Genomic DNA, 15,571 nt, shown 5'->3' on the forward strand with positions numbered 1-15,571 from the left:
ATTTGAAGGGTTCCCTTATCTGGTTTGGTGTCTTGCTCTCATTTTCCTTGTTTTTTGTTTGTTTTTGTTTTGTTGTTGGTTTGAGTTGAGTTTTTTGTTGTTGTTGTCATCTGCTGTTTGTTTTTTGTTTTAGTCCACTGGGACTAGAACAGAATCAGTAGAACAGCAGGAATTCAAATATCCATGTATCCCACTGGATATGAATCTCAAGGCTTTCATTCAAGGGGCATCACTAATTACTTCAAATGGTCATTATCCTGTTCTGTTTTCCCAAAATGCAACTGTACCTACCCTTTCTCCTTCTACCACACTAGCAGATATTAATTTTGGTTATTATAGATATAAAATAACTTTTTTCTCTCCCCCTCTCACCCTCAGAGTTGTGCAACAAACCCATGGACATCATGTTTCTTCTGGATGGAAGTTTGAATATTGGAGCATCAGAGTTTGAGGAAATGAAAAACTTTGTGCGGACATTTATTGAAAGTGTTGTGATTGGTATGTATCTGCCTTTCAGCTCAAACACAGAAATATGTTTTGTAAAACAAAAGAATTTGCTTGTAGGGTACAAACCAGCTTCTCATTAGAGGTTTTTCAATTCTTAATTTTAAATTTCTCATTCTATTCCCTCAAAGCACTGACTGCTCAATGTTTATTTCCAGACCCCTGTGGGATGGCTGACGCTTTCTGGCTAAGCTCACTGTGCTTGTAGAGTGTGTACTGATAGGGGGGTACACCTCTAGTCAGGCCATTCCTTATCTTTCATTATCAGTGCAGCCCCCCTGGCAGAATGCATTGTATCCTGCACATACATGAAGGGATCATGTAGCACAGGGAGCAGTTTAAGACATTGTATGGGTTGTACCAAGTTCATCTGCATCCTTTGTTTTCCCAGTTGTATTTAACAAACATGGATTTTTTTTTTAGTCAGAATTATATTTTTCTGATCCAGCATTAAACCATTTCCATGGAGCAACTGCTGTTATTGGTAGTGTTCATATATGTCTTACAAAGCATTGATAAAGACTCATTGTGCTCTATACATAAATACCTTCAATAGGAGGCCATGAAGAGAAGTATAGCCAATCACTATAGACAACATTTTGCCTGGTTTAATTTTGCAAATCTGGTATTTCAAACTGTCTATATAAATGCTCTGTTAATAGTTTTATTTGTACTTCTTTCATAATCTATAATCAGGATGTTAGAGAGGACAATAATTTGGAATTTATCTTCATTCCTCTTCACAGGTCAAGCTCCCTGGATTCAACTTTGTTCCATGCACATCACTCCAGTGCTGTATGAAAGAGGGAATTGCGCATGAAATAATCCAGGGAGCTTGGCCCATCTGACAAATGGAGCATCAATCTACTGCTTGTGCAAAACAAGGTGCATGTTAAGAGAAAAAAAAAAAGTGGGGGTGTTTAGATAATTTTAAAATGGAAAAGAAATAATCCTGAATGGAGATCAAGAAAACAAAATTCTCCAGTTACTGTCATATTGATCTGGGCTAAAATACTGCATGCTGACTCCTGACAGAAATGCAACTGTTTCCAGCGGTACTTGGATGTTTTTTCATCAGGGAATAGTTCAGTTTTGGTCTTTTCACACTCTGATGGAAAACCATTGTCCAGTTGTGCCTAATGTAAATCACAATGCCAACGTTTCTTTAGATTTATTTTAAGACATTCACATGCACTGCCTAAAGTGTTTATTTTCTGCTTCAGGCAATTCTTCAATTCATGTGTCAGTTCTTCAGTATGCCAGGGAAAATAATCTAGAAATTTCATGGAACATGCCTCAAGAGACTGACAGGCTTGTAGAGATGGTGCAGTCTATTCAACAAAGGGAGCAAGGTCCTACCAGATTAGGTGAGTGATTTTGTGAACATTGGTGTTTAAACAAGAGGAGGAACAAAACCACACGGAATGCTAAATACAGGCTGGCTACAAGCATGTATTGTGTCATTGTGGTGGCATTTCCTGTTAAGGTTCAACCTCTTGTTATGGTTCAGTTTTCTCTACTAAAATGTATTCGTAGGTTACACAAATTATGGTTTGTCTTTAATGTATTTTGGAAAGAAGCCTTGAAGTAATGCTCAGGATATCTTTCAAGCAAGCAAAGCATAATGAAGAAGGACTTTGATCATTAACCTTTCAGTGCTGTTTAGTTGATTAGACATTTAGGAGCAGAGCTGCTCATACTGGCTTCATGAGCTGCCCTTACTAGATGTTTGTGCTGAGCCAGTGTAACCCATCTCGTTGAAAAATAGCAAAACAAGAGTTATATTCTGTATGGTTCACTTCCTTTACCCAAGTTGCCATGCTAGTTCCACAGGGACTTGGGCTGACACAAGACTGGGGATGGTGCCAGGGAGCAGAGAACAAGGATTGCTTGAGGCAACATCTCAGCTGAAGAGTTACTTGTGAAATACTATCTTCTGTTCCAGACAGACAGGTCCATTTCCATTTTCATGTGCGAAAACATCAGCTTTCCCACTGGTCTGTGGAAACTTGGTGCACACACAAATATCAGTTGCAGGGTTCAGCAAAAAATTATTCTCCTACAGCATCTTACACCAGCTACCCTGAGAAATTTGTTCTTCTGGATTGGAACCACATTTACTCTGGCAGCCACCTAGCATCAGGGTCCTTTACGGGTTGAGGAATATATAGATTTTTGGAGTCTTTGGACTAGAAAAAGTTACTTGTACAGAGAAGTGCGAAATAAAACCTGACTTCCATAGTTCACAGGAGGATTAGCTCTGATTGCTTTCTCAACCTGGAGAAATAAAAAATACCAGATGGCTGATGAGACTTCTACAGGCTCATTGTGGGATGAATTGTTGCATATAAATAGATAAGTTTTGTGAAGCCTTCCGTGTAATGTGTAGAGAAAGCCTCATGGAACTGCAGGATAAACAGAGCAAACACTGCCTTTGGGAAATGAAATGGGACAGGCAGCCGCATGACATCCTCATTAGTGATTTGTTTATGTCTCATTGGAAAATGCTCAGAGACCATGATCGAGGATGTGGTATAATGAATGAAAGTGAAATAGAGGAGAAGTAGTTCCTCTCAAATGAAGTCATGAAAATATGGTGTTGTGTTGCACCTTGTGATGTGTGTGAATGTGGCTGGCTGTGCAGGAGACAGCATTCCCAGGAAGTGCATGGTCACTCAGGCCCTTCTGTCTGTGCTCGGGCCTCTGGAAATGCAGAGGCTGCTTGACAAATGTAGATGGCCCAGTCTGGATGCTGCATTTGCTTAGGAGATCTTTTCTAGCCTTTGCTTGATCTGAATTTACCCATCAAAAAATACCATTGCTATCAGACCAGAGCTGTTTCTTCTTATTTGCACTGGCTGCCTGATGATAGAAGAGCAATTCAGTGAAATCTTTATTCCATCTTTGTTGATCCAAATCGTGCTTTTTTGGTTCAAAAAGCTCAGTGTGCAGAGGCCAATTGTTGCTACCACTGCAAAAATCTTACTGTAGAAAGCATTCCCTTTCCTGCATTATTTAGCCATAAGGAAACTCCAGGAGAGATTTTAGTAAAAAGAAATTATGAAAAACTACTGAGTATGTGAGGGCATAAAAAGAACAAGAAAGAGCAGCTTATACTACAAATCTTTCCCATGCTTGTGCAGTGGGGCCATTCAATAACATCAGGCGAATCTTGGCTCAAGTAACCTATCAAGAAGCACCTCTGGGGCTATTCAGACATCATGAAATGGTGTACAACTTCACATAAGAAACAACCATAAAAAAAAAAAAAGGAAACTAATTAAACACTAAAGTGATGTGTGCAAGACAACTGAGAATCACGTAAATGTGTCTCTGTTCAGCATTTGTGGGTGTTTAGGAGAGTCACAGGGAGCAGATTGAGCAATCCCTACAGTAAATACTGCTTAACACTTTATAAAAACATTATTTTGCTTCCTTATAGCCCTTGTAAAAGTTGCTCTTTTAAGCTGACATTTTCCTGCCTCAGCCTCAAAATTTGGAGGAAGTATGCTCTATGTGGCTCAGCTGTACAAAAGCATCTTTAGGGAAAGAAATATTTCCCCCCTCCAAGAAAAAAAAAACAACCTTAAATTTATATTCTTCCTCCAACTTTCCATCATTATTAATATATTTGATTAGTAGCATTCAGCTTTGCTGTCAGGATTCAGAAGGTATGAATGTCTTTTTCCTAAACCTCCCCTCTGGTTTTGGAAGCAAAGGCTCCCCATTGTGACCATATTCACAGGGGTCTTAGTTTGAGGGAAGAGACGAGGATTTGACTCCATGTTTCAGAAGGCCTGATTTATTATTTTATGATATATATTACATTAAAACTATACTAAAAGAATAGAAGAAAGGATTTCATCAGAAGGCTAGCTAAGAATAGAATAAGAAGGAATGATAATAAAGGCCCGTGGCTTGGACTCTGTCCAAGCCAGCTGGGCTGTGATTGGTCATTAATTAGAAAGAACCAACATGGGCCAATCAAAGATCCACCTGTTGCATTCCACAGCAGCAGATAATCAATGTTTACATTTTGTTCCTGAGGCCTCTCAGCTTCTCAGGAGGAAAAATCCTAAGGAAAGGATTTTTCATAAAAGATGTCTGCGACACCCCATAACACTTTTCCTTATTCATATCTCTCCCCAAATGTTGCACTCTATATCAAATTTCCAAAATCTTGCCCCCTGTCACCCAAGGCCAGCAGCTGTCCTGATCAGAGGGCTCCCACCCACTGACAGAGGCCTTCACTTGTTCCCCGCAAATACTGCTGAACTGGTGGTGCCAGCTCCTTTTTGAAACCATTTTTAGGTACCACTAGTATCTTCCCCAAGCTGTTTTAATTCACTGCCCTTCAGGGGATTTTTTTGTTTGCTTTTTTTTTCTAGTTCATTTCTTACAAGGTTTGTGAGTTAAATGAGCTTCTGGTGGAGTCTGGCTTCATCAGAAGCCCTTAGTGGTAAGAGAAATGCAGGATTTTTGACCTGTAGAGGAGATATTTTTGGGGCCTGTAGTGATGTGGGACTGATAGGTTTGTGCTGCTCATGAAAAGTTCAGCACATATTAATTAATGTGTGTTAATGCTAAAATGTCAATATTCATGTGCCAAGAACTGACCACTTAAAGCACTGTAGGATCAGTTTTCAATATGTTGAACTTTATTTCAAAATGAAAAAAATCTGCTATTTTCAGTGAAAAATCCCAATTAGGTGCCATGTGAAGAGCCTAAATTAAGATACAAAGACCAGCTTCAGGATTATGGACCTGGTCTAGTGGGAGGGTGTCCTTGCTCATGGCAGGGGGGGTTAGAATGAAATAATCTTTAAGGTCCCTTCCATCCCAAGCTATTCTGTGATTTTATGATTCTATGATTATCATTGTAGAGAGTTGTTCCTGGTTAGACAAGTCCTTGGTTAAGTAGTTGCAGTCTGGAATACTTACACCATCCAGACAGTGTTGGCTGCTTCTGTATCACTTCAGGTTCTGAGGGACCATTCCTATATCGTTCCTTTCCCAGGCTGCTTTCAGGATTTGTGGGAAATTAAGATCTCTTGTGGTACTTTTTTTTGGTCAAGATGTTGCAGAAATGTTAGAAAAAACCACTGAGGCCACTTTAAGGCACAGATTATGAGTTCCCAGCAGGAACCTCAATCTAATTGAAATCCCTTGTCTGTCACAGCCCTACAGACCCAAAGAAAATAATTGCAAATGTTTCTGTTAGGAAGTTTTTGCTTTCCCTGAGGCATCCACCAAAACAATAAATGTCTGCATGTTCCAGATTGGCTAATTCTTGGATGAATCTTCATTTTTATTTCTTGGATATATTTTAAATATTTCTAGGGCACTTTGTGCTCATTCAGTTAGTTCCATGATGTCCATGATTGCTCCCAATCCAATATTCGTGATTCAGATTAACATGCCTTTTTACACATTTTAACTCTTCCATCCAAATCATTAATGAAACTATTTCATAAGGTAGAATCTAGTGTAATTCCCTGCAGACTCATAGTAAACACCTCCAAACCTATTCAACAGATTGACTTTTGTCCTTAAAACTTGTTTATGTCCGTTTAGTCCTTGCAGGAGCCTGTGTGTGAACCATTCTGAGTTGTAACTTCAGAATACAAGTCTAAATTTAAAATCTATCAGGTGTCAAGTCAACCAGGAAAAGGCTCTTAAGAAGCCTTTTCTGACTCTTAGAATTTCAGCATCAAATGTTCATAGTCATTAATTAATGATTATTCCAAACATGAGCACTGAAGGACGGGGAGAAGATGCTGTTCTGTGCTTGGATTGATTGGTCTGTCCTTTCTAAAGGAGCTTGTATGGTTCAATTGGATTTTTGCTTTCCCTTTTTATTTATTTGCATTTTTTCCCTGGACATGCCCAGTGAGTGGCAGTCATATCCTACTGACTGAGCTGGAAGGCTGCTGGGGGCTCACCACTTTTCATGGGCTGAAGGAAGGGCTAAAATGACTGAAAACAACTGGGGATAGAGGAATATGTTCCTGTCCATGGCAGGGGAGCTGGAACTGGATGATCTCTAAGGTCCCTTCCAACCCAAACCATTCTGAGATTTTTTTAATGTTTCCATGCTGTGAAAACTCTTTCCAGTCTTAATAAAGCCTTGTGCACGGTGTTGTTTAATTCAGTGTAAATACTCATATTTGCTTTACTGATATGAAAATGTCAGGTCTTTGTTGTGTTGTGGTCTCTCAGTAGGGAAATGTTGAAGTTGGTTGATTTTAGCTATGAATAGGTTTTATTGTGGCCTCTGAGGGATTTGTTATTTCCCTCTGTGGTGATATGGAGAGACGAAAAGCTGAGAAGTGACAGCTTCCAGTTGGGATATGATGACTTTCTGAATCCCTCTAGCAGGACGAAAGCATTCATTTGATGATGTCTTCAGACACCTGGCTCTTTTCTCCAGCGCTGGCTTAAAAATAAAGGGAGAAATCCAAAGAGTTTTTACTATGCTAAATCCGATTTTCCTTGCATTAAATTAACTGCATGGAGTAACTGCTTTTGGGGCCTTTGAAATAGTCACTGATTCTATACGACAGTACTTGATTTCATTATGAGAAATTATAAAAAGAATGTATTTTTTCTTTCCATTTGCAAATATGTATGGAGTTTTGGAACATTTTTAAAATTAATGTGAGAAGAAGAAAAATGGAGCTGGACTGGCTGCCGACCACACCAACCACACAAAAGTTAAAGGGTCATTAAAAAAACCAAGAAATTTCAAGTACTTTTCACAAATGAATGAAAAATAATTTGTGATTCTTACTGCAGAAAAATTTAACCTAAAATATGTTTGAAAATTAAATACTTTTTTTTGGTAATTGTAGGACCAAAGGGAATGAGTCAATCTTCTGGCACAGTGACCATCCAGAAGCAATCTCAGGGATATTGAATATAGTGAGATTTATTTGCTGTATTTTGTTTTATCCTTAGTTATTTCTAGCTAATGTGCCATTCTATATCTAACATTTACCTTGACAGACACAAAACCATTTGTAGAAAGGGTTGTGGGAAAGCTGTGTAGGACATGAGGTAATGCCTGAGGTTAGTTATTTTTTTGTGGTCAGGAACAGTAGCTTGTGAAATGCAATCATCACCTAAAAAATAATGGTGTTTTAAAATGTGTTTTGTTGCAAATAGAAAAACATCCGAAATGTCAAGGTTTTCACTGAATATCCAACTGCTGTTGCCATGGTATAGAATCACTGAAGGGTTGTTTTGGAAGAGACCTCAAAGGTTGTATCGTTGAAGCCCCCTGCCATAGGCAGGGACACCTTGCACTATCCCAGGTTGCTCAGAGCCCCATCCAACCTGGCCTTGGACACTTCCAGGGTTGGGGCAGCCACAACTTCCCAGGGCAGCCTGTTCCACTGCTGCCTCAGGACCCTCTGAGTAAAAAAGTTCTTCATCACATCAAATCTAAATCTCCACTCTTTTACTTTAAAACTCTTCCCCTGGTCCTATCCCTACCTACCACTAAAATAAGTTGCTCTCATTCTTTTTTATAAGCTCTCTTTAAATACTGTAGGCTGCAGTGAAGTCTCCCTGGAGCCTTCTCCAAGCTGAACAATCCCAGCTCTCCAAGCCTTATCAATAATCAATGTGCTGAGTGAGATTCCTAAAGTTTGTCCATGCTTGCAGCAGCTTGGGAAAAGGGTTTTTGCTTCTATCACTAAACAGGTGTGAGTGACATGGTGCAAGAATCATCAAGTACATCAAGTACAAAGTGTTCAGGTGCGCTAAGATGTACTGGGGCTGTGCTGGTGAATTATCTACAGGTTGACTTCCAGTGTTTTACAAATGCATTTGTTATTATAAATTCCTCAGGCAGACCTGTTTACAGTGAATTCCTCAGGCAAGCCTGTTTTTGCTCCACAGTTATTGCAGATTACTCAGAGGAAATACTCTTTCAAGTGTTTATTGTTCACCAGTCACTGTTTTCCCTGAACATCACATCAGTCACCCGGTTTCATTTCTACTTCCTGACCTGATAACTTCCAAGCCCAAAGGAGCTTTTAAGAAAGCTGCATATCATGAGTCCCAGTGTAAATATTTGTGCAAGTACATGTCTAAATGCAAGTACTAACAAAGTGCTTTCTTGCTGAGGTCATAATTATCAACAAAATTTGCCTGAGTGTTCACAGATGTAAAATGAATGGGCAGCAGCTTCCCATTTAAGCTAGTTTGTGATTTGGTAGCTCAGGTAGAATTTCTTTGTGAGTTTTGTGGGGTTTGGTGTGGGTTTTTTTTTTTTGTTTTTATTTTAATTAGGATCACCTGGTTGTATCATGGATTTTACAGAGTTTAAATTTCAGAAAGGTTGCTGGTAGTGTGGAGGCAAGATAGGCTTTTCACACCCGTAGGGAAAGTTGATGAAATTAAGGAAGCACTAGATCTTTTATGGGAGTCAGAACAACTTGTGTGAATAACTCAGGATGATGCCAAGCTGTGGATCAGCTCGCCACTGGATGTCAGTGTTGCTCGGCCGTTTGAAGCAGGAATATAATCCCCACAATGTCTTCTATTCTTTAGGGCTGGGAATACTTCTGGGAAAGGTAACTACTTAAGTGAGGAGCGTGACTTTGTTATCATAGCTAAGGAAAGGGAAAAAAATTCCTATCACTGCAGAGACTGGGATAGTCTACAGATGGAGTTAAGGATGGTCCTCTGTGTTTGGATGTCTTAATAAATACTGGAAGGTTTTTAATAGCTGTGATCTTTTATGTATCTGCAATAAATCAGACATTAAGAGTCTTTTAAAAATAAATATTTTTCATTACCTAATAGTGTAACACATGAAAGCAATATAAAATTTAGTTCTATGGTCTCCTATGAATTTTCTATTATATCTCTCATTTCTCTCTTCATTTCTTCCTAGGAAATGCCATTGATTTTGTGGTCCAGAATGCAATGTCAGAATCCCACGGGGGCAGACCCAGCGCATCAAAGGTTGTGATTGTCATCATGTCGGGGAGCTCACAAGATGCTGTGGAGGCTGCTGCCCTTTCTGCAAGAGTGAACAGTAAACCTCGTTTCACTGTCACTATTTATCAGTAGAGTTGTTATTACTTTTTAAGTAATGAGCTAGAACAAAAGATGGAAAAACAAGACACTGGTGTGTTCATGTAAGTTCTGGAATTACTGTGCATAGTGTTGTGGTAAGAAGCAGACCTGAAAAAAACATGGCCTGTGAAGATGCCTTTGAGATACTTGGAAGTTGAGGACCCATCTGCAATTAAGGCTGACAACTTCCCCAGGACTTACAAATTAGTAGCGTCTCGTTTTCTGAGATCGTGTGGGTTGACAGGGATAACAGAAATGGGATCTAATATCATAAATTCAGTATTGTTGCAGTACAGTGAAACTTGAAAGGTTCACTCTAGTAATATCAATAATGATAAATAAAAATAATCATCATAAAGAAAATAGTTATAATAATAATTAGAGGTTTTTATCAGATTCTTCACTGACCTCTACAGGAATATACTTTTACTATCAATATGCTGCCTGATGATTTTTCAAGTTTTCTGGCTGTTTTTTCAGTACCTCAGGTTCCTCAGGTGTTCAGCTGAGGAACTTTGACTTTGTTTGAAGGTTGCTCTGCAAGGTATTGAATAAGGCATGGACTGTATTACAACTATCAACTGTTATTTTTAATTAAATGGTTTGAAAATAATCCAATTGCTGTGTAACTGAAGAAAGAAAACAGCATATTGAGATTCATTTTTTTTCATTAAAAAAGAGTGAAGATGTCATTAAGTCTGCAGCTGCGTTTTGTTTTGTTTAATTTCATAATAAGATCATGAATGATCTTATTATGCTTGGGACTAATAGAGCTCATCTTAGCTAACAGAGTGATTATTACAGCAGCATTTCAGCCCTTAGTTGCCTTTTGCCAGTGTGGGGGAAATGATGCAAGTAACACCTGAAAATTAAGTGTTGAGAGAAAAACTTTTCCCAGTTCTATTTTTTTTTTAGAAACAAATGAAAAAATGAAAGTGATATCATCTTTAGGTTGGAAAAGACCTTTAAGATTATCATGTCCAACCATTAACCCAGCACTGCCAAGTGCCACATTCTTTAAATAATTGCAGGAATGAACACTCCGTGTCCATAAGCAATGATTTTCTCCTGTGCCTTGCCTATTTCAAACCCTTCCTTCTCATTTCCTAGGAGTATCCCTGTTCCCAGTTGGTGTTGGAAACAGATATGATGAAGGGCAGCTAAGGACTTTGGCTGGGCCATCTGCTGCTAACAGAATCATGAAGCTCCAGAATTTTGAAGATTTATCCACTATGATCACATTGAACAGTGAATTTATCAAAAAAGTGTGCATGGGTGAGTCAAAAAGTCATGACCTTGTGTCTGGAGCAAAACACAAAAATTGAAATGCCAAACCAGGATGATTTTTCTTGATACGAGAAGGCAATCAGATGATCTGTTGTGAGTGTTCCACTCACAACCATCACAAATGCTGACCTAGACCACCTTCATAACTTAGGTGTGAAACCAAATTTCAGCCCTTTAAATATGTATCCAGCTGCTATTCCAGTTAGCCCAATTCCAGCAAGGTTTTTAGAACTGCTTAGGCCTGAACTTTCAAGCTTCTGTCTTAATAAAAATCAATCTTAGTAAAAATCTTGATAATCAGTACTCAGGACTGGTCAATAACTGAAGGACACCAGGAAAGTTGAAGCTGTCATGAATGAATGGGGCATGTTTCAGAACTTTCAGAAATGCTGTGAGCAAAGATTTCAAGTTATGTGTTTTTCAGACATTGTTATGTGCATGTCTACAGAAAATTCAGCCAAAATAGAAGGCAAAAAGAAAAATAATAAAGAATTTCCTTTCCCAGGGAAACAGATACTGGAAAAAAAAAGCGTGAAATGTTTTAAACAAGCATTTACTTATTTATAGATGACAATGCTTCTTCTCTAAGGAACCTTGCTTCAACACTGACCAGGATTTTACTTCTTTACCTCCTTGATCTGGATATAGATATTTATCCCTCATCTTGTTGTAGTTATTCCTGTTCCAATAACATCCACATGTTCTCACCACAAGCCACTGCCTCATGGTGTTAGTCATTGCACAGGTTTTTGCCAGCATTACTAGGGCTTAGTTACATCTCCACTACAATAAATGGACTTTTTTTTGTGGAGCCAAGGAGCTCTGAGAATGAGGAAGTTGCAGAGTGTTCACAGTCCAGCTTGGAGATATCCGATCAGCCTCTGCTGGGATCACTTCTGGCGTTTTAAAATCTCTCCAGAGAATCAAACAGCTGCCATTTTCTAGATTTAAACAGCTTCCATTTTCTTTCCTGCCTTTTAAAATAAATTTTTAAAGATGCATTTATTCTCTTCACACTGTAAAATGTGATTTTTCTTGCTGTAAATTACATTGATCCAAGATTTAGGATGGGGAGCAGGAATTTGGAACCAATAATTATTTTCTTATTGCAATCTGTGCTATAACCTATCAGTACTAGAGGTGAAAGCTTTGTATTTTTTATGAAAGCTTTTCCAACAGCTCAAAAAGCTGTTGAACTATAGACAAACTTGAACTATAGACATATTCAACACTTAAGATCTGAGAAATTTAGCTCTCTTGCTGATGGTGAAGACTTTGCTAGGGGGCGAAAAACAATATTTTTTTTTGTGGGGATTTATTTTTTGTTTGGATTTTTTTCCTGTTTGTTTTGTTTTACATAAATTTCATACAATCTGTAAAGCATAATTTTCCCCTCTTGACTCATACAGTTAGATTTCTCATGCAGATGGAGTCTTGCCTTTTGTATGGAAGTGTACCAAAAATAATACCATTAAAAAAAGGTTTTAAAGAGTTCCTAAATGATTTCAAAATACATTACTTATCCTGGAAAAGACAGAGCAGAGTGTGTATATAGGGCTAGCATAGTCTAGTATTCTACAAAAGATTTGCTAGTCAGTGTCTTAATATCCTAGAGATTTTGTCATGCCATAGTACAAAAATGAAATTGCTTCCAAAATATCTTTAGGTGTGTAGTGAAAGCATACAAACATAGAAGCTGCAATTCAGTGTGTGCCCTGTGACTGTTTACCTGATTATGTGAAAAAAATGCTCATCACAGTCATGACTAAATGTAAGGAAACTGAATTTGGGTGTTCTTATTATAGCTATTTGTGTAGTTATGCTGTATTGATCTACCTGCATTTAATAAATGTGAGTGTGGAAATTGTCATTACCTGCTAATTCCCAGGAATGTCCTCAATGGATCACAAGACTCTGAGGTAAGGCTGGACGGTGCCTCAGAGCCAAAGCCGTGGTCATCCTTTAAGCACCATCTGGGCAGAGCTGTGGCTGTACAAGAAGTGCTGTAGAATTGCAGCCTAGTTTTTGCTCATGAAGTATTTTGGGACCACGGACATTGTTTATGCCTTCTGTGACTTATTCTTATGCTCTTTGGACAAATGCCTGCAGTCTTCAGGTAGGGATTCACGCATTCTAGCACAAAACCCCCAAACTTCTCACAATGTAAATCAAGCTTTTAAGTAAGCAATCTGTATTTTGGTGATCATCACTTAAAAGGCTTGATAAGGGAACAGGATGACTAAAAGATGTCTGCTTCTCTTTCAGACCCAGTCAGAGAATGCATAGATGAGGATGGAAACAAAAGGAGAGTAAGTGCATTGCCTGGTTTGGCCATCTGACTTTTAAGTTGCAAAGTTTGTACAAGAACATGAATATCTTCACAGTAAACCTAAAACAAAAAAGCATGAGACAATATCAAGAATGATTTTGGAAGAAGAAAATGTTGGATTTTGAACTGGTGGGATAACTTTGCATACAGAGGAGGCTTCCTCTAACATTATTTCATCTTGCAGAGTGTTGAATGTTATTGAAGTCAGTGCAGAACCACTGCAGAACAGTGACAATGTTTGTCTTCCCTGACAGCAAAAAATGCATTTTCATTTTTTGGTGAGAGGACTTCTGGGACAGAAGTGGCCAAATAAAGGTGCATGTACAGGGACAACCTCATTGTCCAGCCACTGTCCTTCTGCTGAAATTACAAATACCTTGTCCCTATGGCAATTTTACAGGAAGATAATTATTGTTTGATAGTTATGTCTCTAGGTAAAATCATCTCTTTAGCAAGGAAATCAAATTTCTTGGAGTTTGTTTGTGCAAAAGTTCTCATTAATCCTGAGAAAATGCTCAGAAGTGCAAGTAAGCTTGTCTGATCTCTCAAAAGTGATCCCACTCTAAGAAATTGGTGTTCCAGATGTTATAAATGGTTTAGATTCTTCATCTCAGGTGAAATGCCAAGGTTTTTCAGAGTATATTGTACTACATGCATTTAAAAATATTAGCGTACACTTGTGCCATGTTTTCTAGTAGGGATCAGTTATGAATTCTTCTCTAGGATTCATCTTGAATTTCCAATACATAAAAAATATTCCTTTGGTTTTTCCCTTGTGAAGACATGACTGTGAAAGAAGGGTGTGGCTAATAAGTGAATATGAATTACCTAAACACGGGAAATATATCAAAGCTGCTTTATGTAGTTGGCCCTAATCAGCTGATCAGAATACAGAAAGGCTTTAGCTAAATCGGACACAAAGTATAATCTGATGGCTTTGAGGCTGACAGCTTAATTAAGAAAAAAACAACTCGACAAACAAAAACTAAACTTGAAATACTTCTTTATTAAGACAAAAAAAAAAAAAATCAGATTTTGTTTGAACTGAATGTGACCAAGCCTCTGGGCTCTTAGAAGCAGACACGGGTATGTGTAGATAAGTGCTGGGAAGGCTAAACTTGAACTTCAGACAGGTCAGGTTTCATTTTTGGGGGTGATAAACTTAAAGCACAATTTCTGTTCTAGCTGACATGCTTTTAGAAGGAAGTGGACCGGGCTCCAGTCCATATGAACCACACTTTCAAATGACAGCCTTTAGGGGCATTTTGAGTTGCCTCTTCTGTCAGCCAGGAAAAATAGGTGTTGGAAGGCACTGTGAGGCCACAGCCTCCATCCCATGGAGCCTACAGGCCACTGTGGAAGTTCCTGCCTCTGTGGTGCAGCATCCTCTGCTGTACCTCACTGGCCCTAAGGTGCCACTGTTCTGCTCCCCTCTTCCAGCACAGCCCACAAATTCACAGGAAGGAAGAATCAAGGCTCTTCCTTCCCTGAGTCAGAAAACACAGGCTTTTATATCGGCTTCATAATCTTTCAGGCGTTGCTCAGAGAATTCTTCCAGGAGGCTCAGCTCCCCAACTGGGATGTCTGTCACGCACCTGGAGATTGTGGGAATCTCCTGCAGTTTACGAGGAAATCTGAGTTCTCAGGATCAAAAATCTCAGCCTAAATCCTATCAGTGTTTGGAATATTATGATTTGTTACTTTTTAATGTTTTGTTTTGTTATTACCCTTACCCTGGAAGTGACTGTGGAAGGAATATTCTTGATTAAGGTCATTGTTAGTAGCAGATCAAATGTGCTGGATCGGGCCAAAAATCCATCCAATCCCCTCTATTGTGTGGCCAAAAATAGGAGCCAGGGAAGCAGTGTTAATAAATATGTATAAAAATTCCCTGAACTATCCTAGCCATAAACAATTTGTTACTCTGAGCTGCAAGTGGCACCTTTTTGTATTTGCTAATGTTTGATAGTTTTGTCCTTTGTGAGTTTGTTCAGCTGTTCTTTGAATCCTTGGAAGTCTTTAGTACTCATCAGGTCCAGTGGCAAGGGGTTGCAGGAGTGCCAAACATAGGCTGTGTAAAAGAACCACTGGTTTAATGTTTTAATTTGATAGTTGGCAGAATATCAGGACAAGTATGATAAATTAGGTTTTGGTTTTGGATTCTTTTTTTACATAGTTAATTTTCATTGTTAGTCTTGTTTTGAAATTTAGAAGCAGGCATAAAGGTGGTAAAGAAGTGTAGGTATTTGTTTTATAATAGTGATATTTCCTCATGAAGTGATCTGTAGAGCAATTTGCATTTCTAGGCTGTTTAAGGTGGCAAACCCGATGTTCCTGAGCTATTACCGTGACTTTTCTAGTATT

At 38.6% G+C, this 15,571-nt stretch overlaps 1 protein-coding gene across 1 annotated transcript in view; it reads left to right on the forward strand.

Moving 5' to 3' along the window:
- Positions 1–15,571, forward strand: part of VWF (von Willebrand factor) — a 117,128-nt gene that overhangs the window by 65,835 nt on the left and 35,722 nt on the right. The window contains exons 29-33 of the mRNA XM_036404921.2: positions 379–498; positions 1,728–1,871; positions 9,407–9,550; positions 10,702–10,866; positions 13,144–13,187. Coding sequence (XP_036260814.1) covers positions 379–498; positions 1,728–1,871; positions 9,407–9,550; positions 10,702–10,866; positions 13,144–13,187 — 617 coding nt within the window. The remainder of the gene's footprint in view (positions 1–378; positions 499–1,727; positions 1,872–9,406; positions 9,551–10,701; positions 10,867–13,143; positions 13,188–15,571) is intronic.

The sequence above is a fragment of the Molothrus ater genome, chromosome 5 (genome assembly GCF_012460135.2).
Source record: "Molothrus ater isolate BHLD 08-10-18 breed brown headed cowbird chromosome 5, BPBGC_Mater_1.1, whole genome shotgun sequence".
Classification (NCBI taxonomy): domain Eukaryota; kingdom Metazoa; phylum Chordata; class Aves; order Passeriformes; family Icteridae; genus Molothrus; species Molothrus ater.